Source organism: Nelumbo nucifera, chromosome 7, assembly GCF_055504915.1.
Source record: "Nelumbo nucifera cultivar China Antique chromosome 7, China Antique-T2T, whole genome shotgun sequence".
Lineage (NCBI taxonomy): Eukaryota > Viridiplantae > Streptophyta > Magnoliopsida > Proteales > Nelumbonaceae > Nelumbo > Nelumbo nucifera.
The window spans coordinates 569585-589531 of NC_142655.1; the positions used below are offsets into that span (position 1 = coordinate 569585).

The following is a 19947-nucleotide window of genomic DNA, read 5'->3' on the forward strand; positions in this document are numbered from 1 at the left end:
TTAATCTAAGAAAAATATATATTACATAACAAAGAGAAGAAATACAAATTTTATATGCACGAGTACAGAAATGATCTTACAAAGTTATTAGACATATAATTGCTAAAAGAAATATAAATTTTATATGTATCATAATGGAACCATCTTACAAACAAAGTCATCAAACATGCTATTTATCTTGTGAACCAACAAGTTTTGTGGAATAAGCCACCTCTACTGCACATAATTAAATATGCTCTTCTATGGTAATTAAATTTTCAAAAATATGCTGAGCCAGCTATTACTTCTATGAATTCTACCCGTCTAGTTATTAAATCAAAGTCGTACACTTGGACGGGGTAAATATAAAAAACCCTGCGTGGCTTCACGTGGAAGAAACACATGCCAGTGAGATTTGACCCAACAGCTCAGAAATGGTATATTTTCAGTTTTTTTCTTTTTTAATCAATGAATTTTTTAAGGTCTGGTTGATATTGGAAGGAAAAAAAAAAAAGGGAAAAGCAGAGTTGAGCATTTACATTGCCCAAGAAAATTTCAGGACTCGAAAAGGAAAATGCTTCTCCTCAAGTTCGTCTAATGTTGTATTAAAAATGTTAGATCAGCAATGCATGCTAGTAAAAAGACTGTAGGTAGATCAAATGGGCACTTGCATAATTTCTTACCATGTCTTGCCAATGGTGGTATATCCCAGTAGTATCTCGCTTCTTCCACTCCTTCAAGTCGAAGATGTTCATTCCAAATGCCCACCCACAAGCATTTGGATCAAAATTCTCAGATATTTTTGGGTTAGAGAAGTTTAGATACTTGTCAAACCGATGAAAGCTCTCTTTACAGGTCTCCACTGCACCATTAACCATTCCATGCAGGTCGACAGACCAAAGAGGTGTCAAATCCTTCCGAACTACAATATCATCATCCAAAAACAAAATCTTCTCCAGTTTTGGGTAAACTTCAGGACGGTAAAACCTTAGACGGTACAGCATAGACAAGTATTTAGGATTCCTGTACTTGAGATTGTCAGATCCATCAGAAAGGGAAGATGGATGCTTTGCCTTGAAATAATATTCCTTGATTCGTGCAGATTCAAGTTGGCGAAGAACCGAACGGTAAGAAGAATTTAGCCACTTAAAATCATCAATGTTCTCAACTTGGATTGTAGCACCTGCAGGAGAGTTGACAAGGAACCACATCTTCATGGCTGCAAAGTTCAGTCTATCTGTGACTATATGGAAAACATGTTTCTCTTCTTTTGCATGCAGAAAGGTAGAATTGACAACTACAGAAGTGGCAAGCACATTATCAGAGAATATGGCATAATGGTATAGAGAAGGATTTTCCAGTTTTTCTATGTTAACGATTTCTTTATTTCTGTGATTCTGCATGAAATAGTCTGTTGTGAGCTGCAATGGGAGGCAATGCAATGGTTTAGGTACAATCTTTGCAGCTAGTTGGATCAAGAAGGCACTTTTCTTCTTCAGTGCATTGATACTCTCCTCAGTTGATTGAAGCATGGCCCTTAACTTCCTTCCTACTACAACACAATTGTATAACTGGTCTTTTGCTCGATCAAGTGCACTGAACATATGAGAGAGAGAGAGAGAGAGAGAGAGAGGGAGCATGAACACCAAGAAACTTTAAGTGTTAACTGCTATGTGATAACCTTTTCAAGGTCTAATTGGAGATACCTCGGATGTAACTCAGCATCAGAATTTGCTTCTCCAATAGCACGTTAATTGTCTTTGATGTGTTTCATCAAGGATTCATAGAGACCATGATCTTTCTTGGACAAAGCAATGCTTGCATATGCTTTTTCCATTATGATCTGATCCCTCATAAGCTTCAAGGTGGAGTTAGAATTTGGACTTTCGTATTCTCTCCTCCATATACTGTACCTTCCCTTGACTGTAGTGTTGAGCTGTTTGGATTGTTCAATTGCTGCTGCTTGCATTTGCTTTTCAGACTCTTTGTTCTGGTGGATGAGCTCTGTAGTTCGAAGTTCCCTCCTTGCCCGTCGCAGTTTCTGCAAAACTAAAAAACATGACCACCCTGAATCCATTGTCCTAAAGATATTTAGAATTTGAGATTAGAAGAATTTGACAGTTCACCTGTCGCTGGAGCTTTATTGGGTTCATTGTGATGGTTGGTTGATACTGCATACCTCCATCCTTGAATTGATGTTCATCAGTAGAAAGCTCACTTCTATCATCCATTCCACTCATCACATGTTGAAATGAATCTTCTCTTGCTTGAAGAAAGCAGTAAGATGGAAACAAATAGCAGTGTTATTAATACAGAAGGAAAAGGTAGTCAAATCAAAATTTTAGACATATATTCTGGACATTACAACCTATTATATTTTAATTGGTATGACCTATTTAATGTATATAAGGATGACATGACCATTCCAGAGAGTCCATAGAAAGGAGACCGGTGGACTTGTCAAGCATTCACTTCTGTACTGGAGCTTCCCAAAGTAACATTATCTTTCCAGAGTTATCATTTTTAAATTCTAAGAAATGCCTACAACAAAAGGCTTATTTTGGACATTTGGAAACTGGCAAAAGCTTCTTGGTTGAAAGTTGCCCCATGAATAGCAGAATTCAACAAGTACATGTGAGGCACATTTGTAACCCTAAAAACGCTGCCACACGGAAGGTCTCTTGTTTATTTATACTTCTCTAAATAACCTGACTGGCAAAACTTTTGCCAATACAGATGAAAACGATACTATAGTTAATAATAGGTTATAAGTTCTGTATCCATATGGCTTCCTGTATTCTTAAACTAATAGGAATTGACATGAATGAGCATTTTGTCTATCTCTTATTCTCATGCTTGATGAGAGATGAGAAATACCTGCACAACATTAAAATCATTGTGCTTTTTATCAGCAGGGTTCTCCCACACCCAGGAAGCAAACAGGTATTTAGATCTGACAGGGTTAATTTGAATGTTGCCGGAAGCATCACTATACGTTGCAATTATTTTAATGTCCTGCACAAAGTTAAATGGATTAGTGTTCTATTATTAATATGGATTTAGCAAGGAAAATAAATTTAATTCGTTATCCCTCCATCATTACTGAATTTGAAAATAATGAAGAGAACAGATTTTATTGGATACCTCTTCATCTGGATTGTTGTCAACTTGACCAGCTGAAGCATATATTTTTTTGTAATCCTGTACCTGCTTAGCCAAATTAGATGAAGAGATTGAGATAAGTGCACCAAATAAAAGATGTCACATGAACAAGAGTGGTGATAATTCAATACTTTTCGTATAAATACAATATTTGAAACCATTTCAAACCCTGGTGATCGTTTCTTTGATGCTAATAGTTACACACTTCATAAGGAAACACTGATCATCCATCATCATCCAAGCCTTATCCCAACTATATGGAGTCAGCTAAGAAGCAATCACTGATAAATTCCAAATTTGACAGATGGCAATAGCACTTCATTTACATTTTCTTTCCAGTAGGCACTCAAATTCCATCCACAGTTAAAGGTTCTGTTTTGCCAAGCTCCATAATACGTGTATATTAATCCATAGGGGTGAGCATGGGTCGAGTCGGTTCGGTTCCAAGGTAGATCCTGGAACCTACCCTGTAGGGGTCGGTTCCAGGTTTTTGGAACTAGAACCCACAAGAACAAGAACAAGAACAAGAACAAGAACAAGAACAAGAACAAGAACAGCAGCAGCAGAGAATTAGTGGATCTGCCAGAAGGGAAAAGCACTGCCGGGTGCAAGTGGGTGTTCACTGTAAAACATAGGGAGGACGAGTCCATTGAAAGGTACAAGGCCCGACTTGTGGCAAAGGGGTTTACTCAAAAAAAAGGGATTGACTACAAAGAAACATTTGCTCCAGTAGCGAAGCTCAACACAATTCGGGTTTTATTGTCATTAGCAGCAAATTTTTCATGGGAACTCCATCAGTTGGATGTGATGAATGCCTTCCTAAATGGTGATCTTCATAAAGAGGTATTTATGGACCCTCCACCAGGCTATGACTTTGATAGAAAGGTGTGTAAACTAAGGAAAGCATTATATGGCCTAAAGTAGTCTCCTCGTGCATGGTTTGAGAGGCTTTGTGGGGCCATGAAGAAAGTGGGGTACACTCAGAGTTGTACAGACCATACCTTGTTCATAAGAAGACAGGATAGCAAACTTACAGCACTCATTGTTTATGTGGATGATATGGTGATTACTGGGAATGACCTGGAAGAGATCAAAAGACTAAAGGAGTTTTTAGCTTCTGAATTTGAGATCAAAGACTTGGGCCATTTGAGATACTTTCTTGGGATTGAAATTGCTAGGTCAAGAGAGGGGATCTATATATGTCAACGGAAGTATGTACTTGACCTCCTAGAAGAGACAGGCATGATAGGGTGTAGACCAGCATATACTCCAATAGAACAGAACCATGGTCTACAAGAATCAGTAGGGGAGGACTACTGTGATAAAGAGAGATACCAAAAATTGGTAGGGAAGCTGATATATCTATCTCTCACCCGACCAGATATTGCCTATGTTGTGCATGTTGTCAATCAGCTCATGCACTCTCCAAAGAACCCTCATATGAGAGTAGTTGAAAGGATTCTTAAGTACTTGAAGACTTGCCCATGAAAGGGAATTCTATTCAGAAAACACAATAAAATTGAAATTGAAACTTATACTGATGCAGATTGGGTCGATTCTATTGGGGACAGAAAATCAACTTCAGGATATTGTACATTTGTTGGAGGGAACCTGGTTACATGGTGGAGTAAGAAGCAGAATTTAGTTGCTAGATCAAGTGTGGAGGCTGAATATCGAGCTATGGCTCATGGTGTTACTGAACTTCTGTGGCTTAAGACCCTTCTTGGTGAACTTGGCATAAAAACTGAGGGTCCTCTCAGGCTGTACTGTGACAACAAGGCTGCCATCAACATTGCAAATAACCCAGTGCAACATGACAGGACAAAACATATTGAGATTGATCGACATTTTGTTAGAGAGAGAATGGTCTCGAGAGAACTCTACATTCCTTATACTCCATCCGAGATGCAGATTGCAGATGTGCTAACTAAAGGGTTGGCTGCAACAAAATTCTTGAACCTTCTTGGCAAGCTAAACATGACTGACATCCATGCTTAGCTTGAGGGGGAGTGCTAAGTTGACTGATTTTATGTATTGTTGGTTCGACTGATAAGTGTACATGTTAGTTAGTATTGGGTTTTAAGCTGTTAGGTACTGGGCCTTTGTTATTGGGCCTAAGTCTGTTTAGTGTTTTAAGCAGTCTGGGTGTCCCATCACTAATCAAGGGCATTCCAGACATTTCATGTAACACTGTATTGTAATCTACTATAAATAATAGTATTGTCGACTGGGTTACTCAGTTCGACATTCTCAGCACTTGTTTGCCTTCACCTCTCTTCTACTACTTCAGCTACAACCTTTCAGCAAACACAGTGTTACATGTATAATCCTGACTCTGCCCTTGATTAAAAATATATATAAAATATACATATAAATATATATATGCTAGTCGGTTCGGTTAACCATTTGTTTTTTTATAGGTTAACCGAAAACCGAACTGGTCCTTCGGTTTTTCAAAAATTCCGAACCGACCAGTTCGGTTAACCACATTTTGCAGTTTGGTTTTCTTGGTTCGGTTCGGTTTTTCGATTTTTCGGTTTTTCATGGACACCCCTACCTGCAACCCATTAGAGAAAGAGAGGGAAAAGCGTTGATTGCTTCAACCCCACTTTAGAGAGGGAGAAGCTACAGGACATAAAACCATCCAAAGCGGCAGCTATGAAGCAAGCCAACAAGAGTACTCGATCTTTTCCTGTCTAGTAGACAGGAAACAAAAACTGTCCACTCTAGGGGGTTGTATAGCTGGCTGCCTTTTGAGAGAGAGAGAGAGAGAGAGAGATTCAGGCAATTGAATAAAGTTCTGAAAAATTTTCACAGGATAAAGATGACAATTTAGAGAAGCAAAGAGACGTGTGAGTATGTATTTCAAGCTTCAACTATTGAAGCAAGATAAAATTTTCTTTGTTTCTTTTTTTTTTATCATGTGTGTGATTAACTAAGAAAATTCAAGATATGTGCTGGTCACCCTCACCCACTATAAACAATATCACTAGAATTTAGAACCAGCTTCCACCTAGTTGCAAGGGTGATGTGAAAGATATATATGAGATAAGGTAATGACTGACAATGCTTACCAAGAAAGTTAGGATGTGGGAACTGGCCTAGTAGGGGAAAGATAAAGGATTAAAATTTAAAGCTGTGTGACTGGTGATGACAAAGCAGTTCAGTTGTATCTTTAACTTCCTTCTCTCTCTCTTCTCAAAAGAGATGGTGGTGGCCTTAACCACTGAACCAGAGCATCCTGATTCACATCCTTAGGCTCTGCTTGGTTTATTCAGAAAACAAGAGAGAGAAAATATCTTTCCCATATCTGCTTGGTTCAACTATGACATGGGAAAGATATAATACTGGAAAAACTTTAGGCCTCTGAGGACTCCGAGGGAGAGATTCAAGCAGTCCATGCCGCAGGTTATTGTCATTCTGATGCAAAAATCCAAACGTTAGTCGTATCTAAGACCCAGAAAAGTATATCAATTGCAATCAAACAAGTGGGTATATAAACTATTCTCCAATTTCAGCAAGTCAGTAGGCAACCTTCGTTTCTGGAAGCAGTGTTATTTGAGCGAACACCTCATCTGTTTCCTTTTCCGCCTGCAAACCAAGAAAAAACCAGCCAAGAACGTTGTTAGAAAACGAAATAACGATCACCTCCCACCTGAACTGAAGGTGGGGAGCAGAGAGAGAAAGATACACAGACAGACTGACAGTGAAACAGACCTTTAACTCAACATTTACAACTGTGCACAGAATGTTGGAAGGTATATGGTAGATGGGCATTTTCAGATCATTATCAAGCTTTGAGAAGGCCTTAACCTACAAAGAATTTAGATAGTCAACACAAACTGAAGAGAAAACAAATGATTATTGTACAGCACTGAATACTCAGATCACAGGAATGAAACAGTGAAAGAGATACAGGAAAAAACAGAACCTGCTTGATGTGTCTGGGAGGTAGAAGACCTTCTCACCGACTCGAGGAACAGCGGCGAGGGGGCCCGCGCATCTCGATTCCAATAGCCATTCGTTCATCGAGAATGTCCCTTTCTCCAGTCCTTGCTTATCACAACAAGGGGCTCTTCCAGTGTTCTTCTATCCCTCTTAAACGAAGCATGAAACCAAGAAAATCAAAGTTTTAAGCTCCAAAATTTTTATAACAGAGAAAAAAATATCGCTTAACTAAATCCTAAAAATTAAAAACCAGTAATGAAGAATGTTTGAGAAGGTAAACCCCATGCGTGAGTGAAAATAATGGAATGGAGTCACTTGGGAGTGGAAAAGCCAGCAATTCATGAAAGCTCAATCAAAAAAGGCAATGAAGAAAGCCCTCATTTTTTTGAGAGTGCTGATGAAGGACTCAGTTCCGTCATAGACCGCTGGAACAGAGCAGAGGAGGGGGTTCTGGGTTTGTTTCGCAGCTCATGGCAGAGAAGATGAATAAAAAATATCCAACCCTCTCACTGTTATTTCTATCCTCCGAAGAGAGAGAAAGAGTATTGACAATTGTTTTTCATGCAATGAAAGGTATTGCCACTTGTTTTTCATGAAAAAAATATATATATATTTTTCAATGAGATTGTAATTTACACTGTTAATTATTGTATTTTTTATTATTTTTTTGTCATTTTTGTCATTTCTTATTTAGCTATGAGGATCAATTCCCTAAACATTGAGAACGTCATCTGTAGTCTTCCTTGGTCGACAAAGTAATCTACCGATTTGGAAATCTCTAATCCCAGTCCAGTGAAGTTAAATCAATCGGATAAGTACAAACGCATCCATTCAACAGGCCGAAACAACTAAAGAAATATGATTCTGATCATCAACTGAGTGAACGAAGCAAATCTTACAGTCGAATAAATTTCTAAACACCACAGATATTATAACTACTGATAGGAAACAATTAAGCAAGAAATGCAATAGGATCTGCAACTCGTTCAAGAAAAAGGAAACAGGATAAAACACGATGAGATCAACGGCCCTTTTAATAGTAAAATCAAGTGAAGAAAAAAAGAAAAATAAATAATCATGGAAACTATTGATTTTCCTCTTTTAATTACTGCCAACACGTTCGCTACTCCTAATTACCGACTCCAAAATCAATTACAGAGGATGGTTTCCCAGAACCTCATTGCCGCCTCTGTTGGTTGACAACCGGATGCAACATTAGAGAGAAGAAAACGAAAATGAAATTTAAAGAAAGAAAAAAAAAAAGTTGCAGAGTAAGTTAGAACTTACCTGATATGGGATTTTGGCCTGATCCGATCAAGAGAACAGGGGAGCTTCGGCTAAGATCATGGTTTGAAATAGATGGCTGCAGCTGGGGGAACAAAGCAATGCTGACTGATGCCTGACCAATGTTTTAAAGAGGGTGATGCTGCAGGCGAAGAACTACTTTGGGAAACTGTAGACGAAGAAAGAGACGAGATTTAGACTTCTGGCAAATCCGTTCATGGCACCGTAGCTCTTGGAATTGAACCCTATGCATCCCAACAGTCCTAAGAAAGTTTTCTTCTGCATCTCCTCCGCTGAAGCAGTTCAAATCCTGAACATTCATGGCACCGTAGCTCTCTTGAGGAACCTGTAGTTTTGATGGCACGCGTGTGGTGTATAGTCTCAATGGCAAGCAGGAAGAGAAACCTTGAAGAAGAAGCGATGGAAGTCCCCGGTTTTTCAGAGGAAGTGGAGAGAGAGAGAGAGAGAGGGGAGGTAGACGAAGAAAGAGACGAGATTTAGACTTCTGGCAAATCCGTTCATGGCACCGTAGCTCTTGGAATTGAACCCTATGCATCCAACAGTCCTAAGAAAGTTTTCTTCTTATCTCCTCCGCTGAAGCAGTTCAAATCCTGAACATTCATCGCACCGTAGCTCTCTTGAGGAACCTGTAGTTTTGATGGCACGCGTGTGGTGTATATAGTCTCAATGGCAAGCAGGAGGAGAAACCTTGAAGAAGAAGCGATGGAAGTCCAGGAAGTGGAGAGAGAGAGAGAGAGCGGGGAGATAGACATGGAAAGAAATGTGTCGAAGGAAGAGAGAGAGAGAGAGAGAGAGAGGAGTAGTGAGACGAAGTGGTAAGAGGATGGGGAGACCTGGCAAAAAGTTCAGGAAATATGAGAAAAATGTAAACACGCGTCGTACATGCAAAATAGAGGGAGAGACAAGTGGTTATTCATGCAAACTGCACTTAATAAATAAAGCAAACAACAGTGTTGAACAGTAAGATTCTGTTTTGCGAATGGGAAAGTATCCTTTCGCTTTAATATATATATAAGATGGGTAAATTCAATTTTACCTTTCCTCTCCCTCCCCCCTTCTTATCTAATGAACAGAATCCGGTAAAAAAAAAGCTCATAGATGTTTGATGGGAATCAAATCAACCATCATTGATAAATTTCCACTCGGATCAGTTTATTTATCCTTTTGCAATTGCTTCTACATTAGAAATGTTGCTCAAAATCACCCAAATCCTTCGTCCATGTTTCATGTAATCCACCAGATTTAGCACAAAACTCCTTAGTTTTTCAAGTTTCAGTCAGCAAATAAACAACACTAACAAGAACAGAAAAGTACATTTAGGTTTTCAAAGAAAATCATTGAAAATTACGCAAAAATTCCACTGTTCTCAATGATTTTTGACTTGTTGAGATCGCATGAGATTCTTGTCAAAACACAAAATTGAAGTCAGTAATAAAGAAAAATGAGATGAAACATAGGAAAAGGTTATTAGAAGATCAGTTGTAGAGAGCTTTACAAAGGGAGAATGACAGGATTTTACTTTGAGAATGGTTGAAGCATTGATTCCTATAGAGAGTATAATTTTGGTCCGTAGGGTCCTTTCATGATGTTGCAAACCTTGTTCCAGCAATCTTCTTTGTTTTGATAAATGGGAACTCGGTCGTCAAAAACAAGGTTTGCACAATCACATGCCAAGTTGTCATGGACCAACAATCCCTCTCTTTTTCTTTTACCTGAACAACTATCCCTCCAGCAATGAAACCTCTTCACACACGCTGAGGATTGGCTACGGTTGCCTGGGCTTCTTGCAGAAGGGTAATCTCTTTCCCTAGTTTCTAATGTAAATCCTATTTTCCACCCGATTTTGATGTAAATCTTACCATCTTCGCCACCGTTTTATATCCCCATTCATTTTCCTCCAATCCCTTTCGGTTTCCTATCACCCAATGGATAATCCCTTGTTCCATTGCAAACAAAACATCTCATCACCCCTATTTGGTTATCCACCAAATGTCTCCTCAAGAAACATTGGTGTTTTTGAAGATATAATCTGAAAACGGATGTTGCTTTCTATGATTCCACTCTCAAAGGTCCATTATGGGAAGAGATTTCTAGATAATTGTTTACTTGCTTGGAGCTTTTGATTTATTTACCGATGAGAATGGAATGACGGCAACCAAATTCCCACATGCAATTAGGTTCAGCTAGAGCGCCATAGTTATTCACAGACATGGCGAACGCAGAAACCGAATTCCCACAGGAAGGGTTCGTTCACGCCATGGGTTGCAGGGTCTGATGCAGTTCAAGATAAGTTTGGTTTTGTTGCAGAGATCCCTCATTCTCTCTGTCTCCCTCTTTTCGTCACTGACGACTTTTAGTGCGAGAATGAGGAGGAGGCTTTCTGTCACTGACGACGATTTTGTCCACTATGAGTCCTTGATTTTTGCTGACGACGTGTTTAGCGCGAAAGTGAAGAGGAGCTTTTCGTCGCCAACGGAGATTTTGGCCGCTACGAGTCCTAGATTTATGTCGTCGATGATCTTTAGCGCGAGAGTGAAGAGGAGCTTTCCGTCGCCGATGGCGATTTTGGCCGTTGCGAGTTATCGATTTTTGTCGACGACGTCCTTTAGTGCAAGAGTGAAGAGGAGCTTTCCGTCACCGACGACAATTTTGGCCGCTGCGAGTCCTCGGCTTCTATGGTCGATGACCTTTAGTAGTGGAAGAGTGAAGAGTAGCTAGAGAGGATACCTTCCCTCTGAAAATCAATTAGTAGGGCAAAATGGACATTTGACTTTTTCCACCCATGCTTAACGATTTCTGGATAGATAATTAAACAATAAAGGTAGCGTTAGTCAATTTTCAAACATTAAAGGGATAGACAATTAAAGAATAATTAGTCAATTTTCAAACATTAAAGATAAATTTAATCAATTAAACTATAAGGGTAATTTAAGAAATTTACCCTTATTGTTTGAAAATTTATTTAAAATTTTTTAATTTTTTTTATAGGATAAATTACAAAGACCCCTGTACTGGGGTCTGTGACAAAGAGACCGTGTACTTTGTTTTGCACAAATGTACTATGACCATGAGACAAAAACTTCATTTTTCGTTAGTCTTTCGTCAAAAAAGACTGTTACAATATTTTTTAATTTTCATACTACCCTTACAATAACTAGACAATAAAAATATAGTTCATCTTCCCCAACGTTCTGATGTTTCCCTTCCGTTCCTTACGACATGAAGCTTTTTAGCCTTATCTCTCTTTCTACTCCTACTCCTCTTTTGGACCTAAACAATTGATATATGAGAGATATGTCGAAAGCGAGGATGGACATCAAATAACAGATAACCCATATCAGAATCTCAGACTCAATTCATACTTCAGAAGCTAAATACGGGCAAATGAACAAATATTTTAACAAGTAGACAGCACACATAACGAAAGAAAAAACCAATCCCGAATCTAGAATCGTAAAATTAAATTAGAAAAGCCCTAAAAGAAAACAAAATTATGGAAGACAGAAAGAAAGAGAGCAATAGAAGACATCAGAGGAAGGCTTAACGTGCTTCTTCTTGTGAGATGACGAAGATTTTCTTATGGAGGAGGAATTACCGGCAGCCATTGGCTTTAGTTCAACCTGCAACAAACAAAATAAAGAGAAGCAAAAAGGAAAAAAATAAAAGACAAAGAGAAAGCATAAAGGGAACAGATAGATTGAAAGAATTGAATGTAAAATTGAAGAATTATCCGATCCCTGTTTCGGTGGTACAGGCTACTGCAAGCCTCAGGTCTTCAGAGGAGTGCTCGCTCTCTCGTTGCTAGCAGCGGGTTCCGTGAACGCATTGTACAGGGGGGTTTTGACAGTACGATGACTTATTGTCAAACGAGGACTTGCATAATCGTTCTGTGGAGGAATCATTCTCAAGCGAGGACTTGCACAAGCTGCAACTGATTTTTGGGATGAAAGCGCGCACGGATGGGAATTGAAACTCGGCTCAAGGATAAGATCCCTGAAATCCAGGCAATGGAGCAGATCCTAGATACAGTACCTTTCGCCCCTGTGATAACGTTGCCCTAAAGGCTAAGCTTTCTAATAGCTTGAAGTTGGGCGATCTTCTCGATGATATGGGCAAACATCTATTATTGGGCTATCAAGCATTGCAGTTTTTCATGATTGCGGCATTATCGACGATAGCTAGAGATTGAAGAAAGAGAAGAGAAGAAAAAGAAAGATGAGAAATGGGTTTCCTCCGGTAGTTTCATTTCCGAGAGTTGAGAGAGGATGGTGAGGGAAAGAAAAAGAAGAGAAAAAAGGGAAAATAATAGGTTTTAAGAGAAAAAAGACAAAAAAAAAAAGAAAAAGTTTAATGGGATATTTTGATAATTTAATGCATTCCATCATTTGACTTAACGTTCAAGGGGGTTGTCTCATGGTCATAGTTAGACCTCTTCATGGGCCAGGTGGCCTGACGGGCCGGCCAGGCTCCCGGACGGGCTTGAACATGTAAATGGGCCCATGGGTTTAACCTCGGGCCAAAAAGCCTGGCCCACAATAAATTCAAGCCGGGCTCGGGATTTGCCAAAATAGCCTGGCCCGGCCCGACATATAATTAAAGTTAAAAACCCTAGTCGAATATCCCTCTTTCTTTCAACTCTTTGGCTCTTTCACCTCTTTTTCTAGCTGAACCTTTCGTCTCCACATCCTCCACAGTTCTCAGTCTTCACACTCTCAGGCAGCCACACAACCGGCGAAGCGGCGAACGTTCGCCGGCACAACAACTCTGGCGGTGAGTCCTCTCCTTCCCTCTCTCTCTCTCTCTCTCCTCTCTCTTTCTTTATCTCTCTCGTTCCTCTTCTCAAATCTCATACACCGGTGACGGCGAGGCGGCGGCGGTGAGTTCTCTCTCTCTTGCTCAAACGCGAACTGATCACTGTTAAAATCGCAGGTCGTAGCTCACAGTCACCGCGAACTCAGCTCCAACGAACACAATCATTGGCGGTGAGTCCTCGGGCTTCGGGATTTTTATCAGGACCGGGCTTGGGCCCAAGTTGTAGGCCCATTGGTCGGGCCGAACTCGGGTTCGAACCTAACAAATTTCCATTAATGAAGAGTAAAAGCCCGATCCAAACCCGGCCCGGCCCATGAACAGGTCTAATCATAGTACAGGGGATATTTTGTTGCAAAACAAATTACACGGAGTCTTTATAATTTACCCTTTTTTATAATCTAAAAAATCCTTGCCTATCGTTAACGTACCTTACAATCTATTCTATGTATCTCATGACTTAAATAATTTTCTTAGTTTCAAACATTATTCTTTTATCATTGATTTTTGCCCTAATTATTCATTAAATTTTCAAAACAAAACGCAAAAGTTGCATGTCAACTCCCACTCCTCTTCAATCACCTCACCGATGATGGCCCGATGCGTCCCCCATGACCTAGTGGCTCTCCACAGGAGAATGTTATTACAAACTGCCCCTTCTTAAAATCTGTGAATCAAATTGAGAAGAGAGGCGGCGGAAGTAACTATTAATCATCTTTCCTCCTGAACTCCAAAACAGAATCTATCTCTCTCGCTCTCTCTCCTCTTATTTAAAAATTTTTCGAAATGTTTTAGGGCTTCTATGATTGAAAGAACAGGGAATAAGGTGGTAGTTATAGAGTTGTGCATCGAGCAATTCTCACGAATTTCTCCTTTGTCCCTGTTAACTCAAGGTTTTAGGATGAAGCTCCGTCTTCACCGGTCAAATGAAGGTTTTGTTTAGACCTCAAAGTGAAGATCCCAATAATCGAACTCATGAACACAACAGAAAAGCCAAGCACACTAGTTTGTAGTTTCTGGATTTATTGCTCAATTCAACAATCCAAGCTGCACCACGCCATCACCCTCAAACGCAGAAAACCAGGTTCTTTTGTTCACATTTATTTCATACCCTATATTTTTCGTCAATTGTGTTCAATATTTCCATTTTTTCTTTTATCTGATACTTAGGTATTTGGGTGATGGGTTGTTACAGCTTTCGTTCCTTTCGTTCATGGAAACTGTTCTTACTTACGATTTATCTGGTTTTGTAGGCTTCGGTATGGATTTGCAGGTGCCTTGGTTTTTCTTCAACCCCTACTTGACGTGACTCTGTGCTAGAGTTCTTTTCTAGTACTTCAGAAATGCATCGTGCTTCTGCACCTTCAGAATTACATCGCTTCTGTGCTGGAGTTCTTGGGACGGTCTACAAGGCGATATTGGAAGATGGGGTGCACGGTGTTGGTGGAGAGGCTCAAAGATGGGAACCCACGTTCTGAAGGACTTCGAACATCACATGGATTTTGATGTAGTGCGATCCGGTCATTCCTACCTGGCACTCGCGTGGCTCTTGAGAGGTACCTGAGACGAGAGGAAAGAAGAACTCCCGAGGGTTTGTCCGGCGGGAACACTCTAATGATTAAGTCAATATTCTGTACAAATAGCAAAGGGAAAATGAAGGCTAAGAGTGCGGATTGCATAGGTGATTCGAATATACCTTGTTCCTTGAGAATAAGCCCCTTATAACAGAATTCCGTTGCTTCAGGCCCTCTGGCTTCTGACAGGGCAGGTATAACTGCCACTGTCAGTCTGTCATAGCCGTTACAGGCAAGGCTGAGGTGGCACGCGTGGGGCAGTCGTTGCAGGATACGTGCCTGTAAGGTGCGAGACACCTTTTTAAAGGTGACAAGCGCGGCGCTATCTGACGAGGGACATGTCTGCTGTCCACAGATTTGTCGAGTATGGCGGTCGAGCAGGAAGCCTTCCTGTGGTATACCGAACTACTCTTCCGCGAATTACCCTGAGCCGGAATGTCTCTTGAGTGACGAGCTGCCTGTAACAAGTTATGCCGAGCTGGCTGACCCGAGGTGTCTATGCCTCGGGGTGTCCAGAGATGGATCGGTGCATTCCTGTCTAGGAGTGGCTCGAGGTCCATTAGGAGGAGCTCGGGCCTTAAGAGAGGTCAGGGCGCCCCGAACTCGGAACGCCCCGAAGTGCCTTAACCCCGGGGAGGAGGTGCGGGTAAGGCGGCTTTCGGTGAGTAGTTTACCCACCCAGTTGCCGAGCTGAACTCGGTGGGACTTTCCCTCCGAGTTGTGGTCACGTCCGTTGCGCTATCATGCTGAGTCACTGTTTGAGCAAGGTCACGCCCACGTGTACCCGTGCTGCGAGGTCGGGCCAAATCACCCTCCATCAATTGCCCCCCACTCCCTACGCTGGCGGCAATGACCCAACGCGGGGAGGTCATAACACGCCGGGTGGATTTGGCGTTGGTATTCATGCCGCTTTGTCGCGCGCTCCGTCAAGCTGGACCGGTCTAGCACCCGGTTTGATCAAAAAAGACTCGAGTCGCATCTGGATTACACGCGGATCTCACGCGATTTAGACTTCACGGACGTCAAAAGCGCGCTAAACCATTTTTGCCTCGAGGAACCCGTAGTTGTGGCTACAGATAGGGGGACCCTTGGCCATTTTCTTCGCCACAAAGCTCTCGTCATTAGCGTTTGAGCTCGCGTCGGAGGTCTCTTAGCTCGGGTCTTCCAGTTTGTCCTATTCTCCCAGTCCGATTGCGTTCCTTTGGTGAGTCCCCCCGAGCTCCTTTTCTCTTTTCAAATTGTTTTTCCCATCAGTTCACTATATCCTCTAGTGTAGACAGTCTTATCGACGAGCCCGAGGTGGGTACCTCGGCTTGGGGTGGCTCTTCTGCTGCTCAGCCATCCAAAGTGCGGGTGGCTTTGGGTCATCTAGCGTCCACCTCCCACTGAGGTCGGGAGCGAGATCAGTTCGGCCCTTCTATAATGACTTCGGAGAGGCTTCAGGACCTCATACAGAGGTTCAACCTCCCTAGGGAATACTCATATAGCCTTCCCACCGGCAACTTTCCATGGGAGTACGGTCCTGACGAGATCGTGATCTTTAGGGAGCAATTGATAGCTGGGCTCCGACTTCCTCTTCACCCTTTGATCGTTGATATGTTGGTACACTTTAACATCACCCTGGACCAACTCCACCCAAATTCCATACGGAATGTGGTGGGATCCATTTCCCTTTTCTTTGATCGTTCCCTCTCCATAGATTTAGATATTCTCAGCACAATTTTGGCCATAAAGAAGAGCGCTTCGGGCGCTCTCCCCGGGCACAGGCGGTCCTACTACCTGTCCCCCCGCCCGGGTTTCAAACTCATGCACAAGCTCCCGAGCAAAGTTCTAGCTTGGAAGCGGGACTACTTCGTAGTCCAGAGCAGCACGGGGTGGCCCTTCCCCACCGATTGGAGGACAGCCGTTCAAGACCCCGGTGTCATCCTAGACAGGAAGACTAAGAAGGTGCTCCAGTCACTAGATCAGCTCGGGTTGAATTATAAAGACTTCACTCCCGAGGAGAAGCTCATCCAAGCGAGCTTGAGCCCGGGTAGGTTTTCCTTCACTTCGGCTTTCTATTCATATGTTTACTTCGGGTTGCTGATGTCGTGTTTCGCTGCAGGTCCCATGGAGGCGGATGAAGAGAAAGAAACATGTAGCCAAGAAGGCACGCATTGAGTCCCCGCGAGCTTCAGTCGAGCCCCAACCTTCGCAGACTTCAGCCTTGGGGCCCGAGGTGGTAGCGGCGCCTGTCATCGACTTGGAAGAAGGGGTTGTGCCTCAAGGGCCCGAGGTGATAGCGGAGCCTGCCATTAGGCCCACCGAACCTGCTGTCAAGCCCACCGAACCTGCTGCCAAGCCCATCGGACCTGCTGGTGAAAGCGTTGCCGAGGCCAATGCTGCTGCTGCCGGGGCTCATCCTGCCAAAGCTGTCGCCGAGGCCTCTGAGAGTTCCACTTGTGATGTGGAAATGACGGCATCCAGCTCGGAGGGTCAGGGGAGCCAAACCGTCCTAAACTTCCAGTGCAGCCTAAAGAAGAGCAAGTTGGCTGCATACCCAGGGGAGGTCAATGAGTGGGCCGAACTCACGCCTGGTCAGCTCGACGCCCGAGCTACCACTCATACTATGGTGGTGAGTCTTTCTTCTTGACCGGTTTCCCTTTTGCAGGTGAACACCGCCATTCGCGCCTTGACCCTTCAATCAGATCGGCACCTGAGGCGGGCTCTGGAGGCTGAGAAGTCATTTTGCGCAGCCCATACTGAATTGAGGGCATCTCGCTGTCAGGTCCACCACCTGGAGAGTGACGCCTCGGCTCAGAAGAGCTTCATCGAGGTGTTAATGGCAGAGAAGGGGGAACTGGCCCGAGACAAAGACAAGCTGAGGGCCGAGGTAAACGGCCTCAAGGTCGGTCAGGAGGCCTTAGGGCTCGAGGTGAACAGCCTCAAGGCTGAGCGGGATGCCTTGAAGCTCGAGGTGCAAGGCCTCAAGGAGGCGAAGAGGAAGCTGGAACATGAAGTGGGGTACCTCCAGGAAGACATAAGAGAGAAGACTGCAATCTTCGAGGGTGCTCTCAAGGAGGCCAAGACTCAGGTCGTCATTGACTACGTCAACTCTTCAAGGTTTGACAACGTGATGACGGAGGCCTACCGTAAGGGCTTCAAGCTTAGTCGGTGGCTAATCAGGCACCTCTACCCCGATCTGGACACGAGCGCCATCACTACTTCGCGAATCACTGTCGACATCGTGCGTCAGTCAAAAGATGACCCCGATTCCGAAGATGAGGACACCGAAGATGAAGCAGAGGATGTTGGTCTAGTTACTGTCCTCGAGGAGGTCTCTGACAGAGGCAACGAGCTCCCGAAGTAGTTTGCTCTTTATATTTGTAACTGAATTTTCTCCCCTTTTCTTTCTTGTAGTTAAGACATTCTCAATGGAATTCATGTAATGAATTTTCTGCAATGAGAAATTTTTTTCCTTTTATTAAAAGTGCACAATTCATTTTTGTCGAAACGGTTATCTCACCCCAAGCTGTTAACCTATTGAGTTGAACTTTCAAAGTGGGTGTTCCTTAACGGCCACCGTGGGCCCCGAACTGTTTAGTAGGGGTAACCTCGTGGACGCCGGGGTGAGGGACATAGTAGAGCGCATGCCCGACCTGTCTGCACCCGAGGTAGGTTGTCGTCTACTGTCCTTAATGGGTCCAACTCTTTGCATGCCAGGGCGGGCTATTTGTTGTAAGGTTCGTGCCTGAGCCACCTGCACCTCAGGCGCTGCAAGTATTTAGTTCATGCTGATGGGGTAACTTCGTTTTGTATGCTGTCGAGGTTTCTTCATTAGCTCGGTGTTTCAGCCCTTAGGCTGGAGGAGTGGCTCGTGGCCCACTTTTGGAGTCTGCCCATGCCATAGAGGCGACTGTGTCCTGTTGTGCCGAGGTCATATTAGCTCGATATTCTGGCCCTTAGGCTTTGGGAGTGGCTCGTGGCCTACTCAATTCCTACAGATAGTATTGGCTTAGGTTGACAATATTCCATGCCCGAGGTACTTGTTTCCCTTCGAGGGTCTCGAGCTCGTATGTTCCTTCCCCGAGCACTCGTTTCACTCAGTAAGGGCCTTCCCAGTTGAACCCGAGCTTGCCAGCGCCAGGCTTAGGTACCATAACTTTACGAAGGACCAGGTCGCCAACGCGGAGATTCCACTCCTTGACCCTGGCATTATAGTACCAAGCTAACTCTCTGCTGGTAGGCTGCTGTCCTGATGTACGTGAGGTTCCTTACTTCGTCGAGTAGATCGTGGTTGGTACGTAGCTCATCTTCGTTTGCCTGATCACTGTATGCCTCTAATCATAGCATAGGCACTTCGATCTCTGCGGGAATCACTGCTTCGGTGCCGTAGGTGTGATTGAAGGGTGTTTCTCCCGTGGCGATCTTCTCCGTGGTCCGGTATGCCCATAGAACACTGGGTAATTCATCTGCCCACAATCCTTTAGCCCGGTCCAACCGTGCCTATAATCCGCGAAGGATGGCTTTGTTTGTGACTTCTGCCTGACCGTTTGCTTAAGGGTGTGTGACTGAAATAAGGTTTTGTCAGATTCCCATGTCTCGGCACCAGTCTTGAAATTTGATGTCCTCGAACTACTTGCCGTTGTTGGAAATCAATACCCGAGGTAATCCGAAGCGGCACACGATGTTCTTCCAAAAGAAGTTTTGAACATTTCGGGCTGTGATCGTTACGAGGGGTTCGGCTTCTACCCACTTGGTAAAGTAGTCCACTACTACTACTAAGAACTTCCTTCCACCCGTTGTTGGCGAGAATGGCCCGAGTAGATTGATGCCCCACTGTGCAAAGGGCCACAGGATGGTGAGATACTTGAGGTTGGCAGCGGGTTGGTGGTGAATATTGGCATGTCTCTGGCATTTGTCACATTTTCTAACGAGTTCAATGGCATCTGCCTTCATTGTTGGCCAATAATACCCTTGTTGAAGTGCCTTTTGGGCGAGGGCCCTGCCCCCAAGTGTCCGCCGCACAGACCCTCATGAGTGTCACGGAGTACGAGCTCGGCTTCGGTAGGTCGCAAGCAACGTAGGTAGGGGAGCGTGTAGGATCTCCAGTATAGCCGTTCGTCTATCATGACATATTTGGCTGCTTGGCGCAACACTCTTCTGGCTGCATTGCGATCTGCAAGGAGGG

General features: G+C 43.2%; 1 protein-coding gene and 1 pseudogene across 2 annotated transcripts; one reads left to right on the forward strand and one right to left on the reverse strand.

Moving 5' to 3' along the window:
* LOC104597711 (putative galacturonosyltransferase 3) lies at positions 1-12674 on the reverse strand (annotated as a pseudogene). Its single transcript, XR_016078398.1, has 9 exons — positions 11940-12674; positions 8377-11190; positions 7073-7238; positions 6859-6954; positions 3124-6732; positions 2857-2994; positions 2106-2241; positions 1686-2020; positions 1-1575 (listed from the first exon to the last, which is right to left on the reverse strand). The product of XR_016078398.1 is annotated as a putative galacturonosyltransferase 3 (transcript).
* A 4222-nt stretch (positions 12675-16896) lies between these two features.
* Positions 16897-18126, forward strand: LOC148790064 (uncharacterized). Its single transcript, XM_088892357.1, has 2 exons — positions 16897-17391; positions 17428-18126. Exons 1-2 carry the CDS (start codon positions 16897-16899, stop codon positions 18124-18126), a joined length of 1194 nt encoding a protein of 397 aa, XP_088748483.1.
* The last annotated feature ends 1821 nt before the right edge of the window (positions 18127-19947 follow it).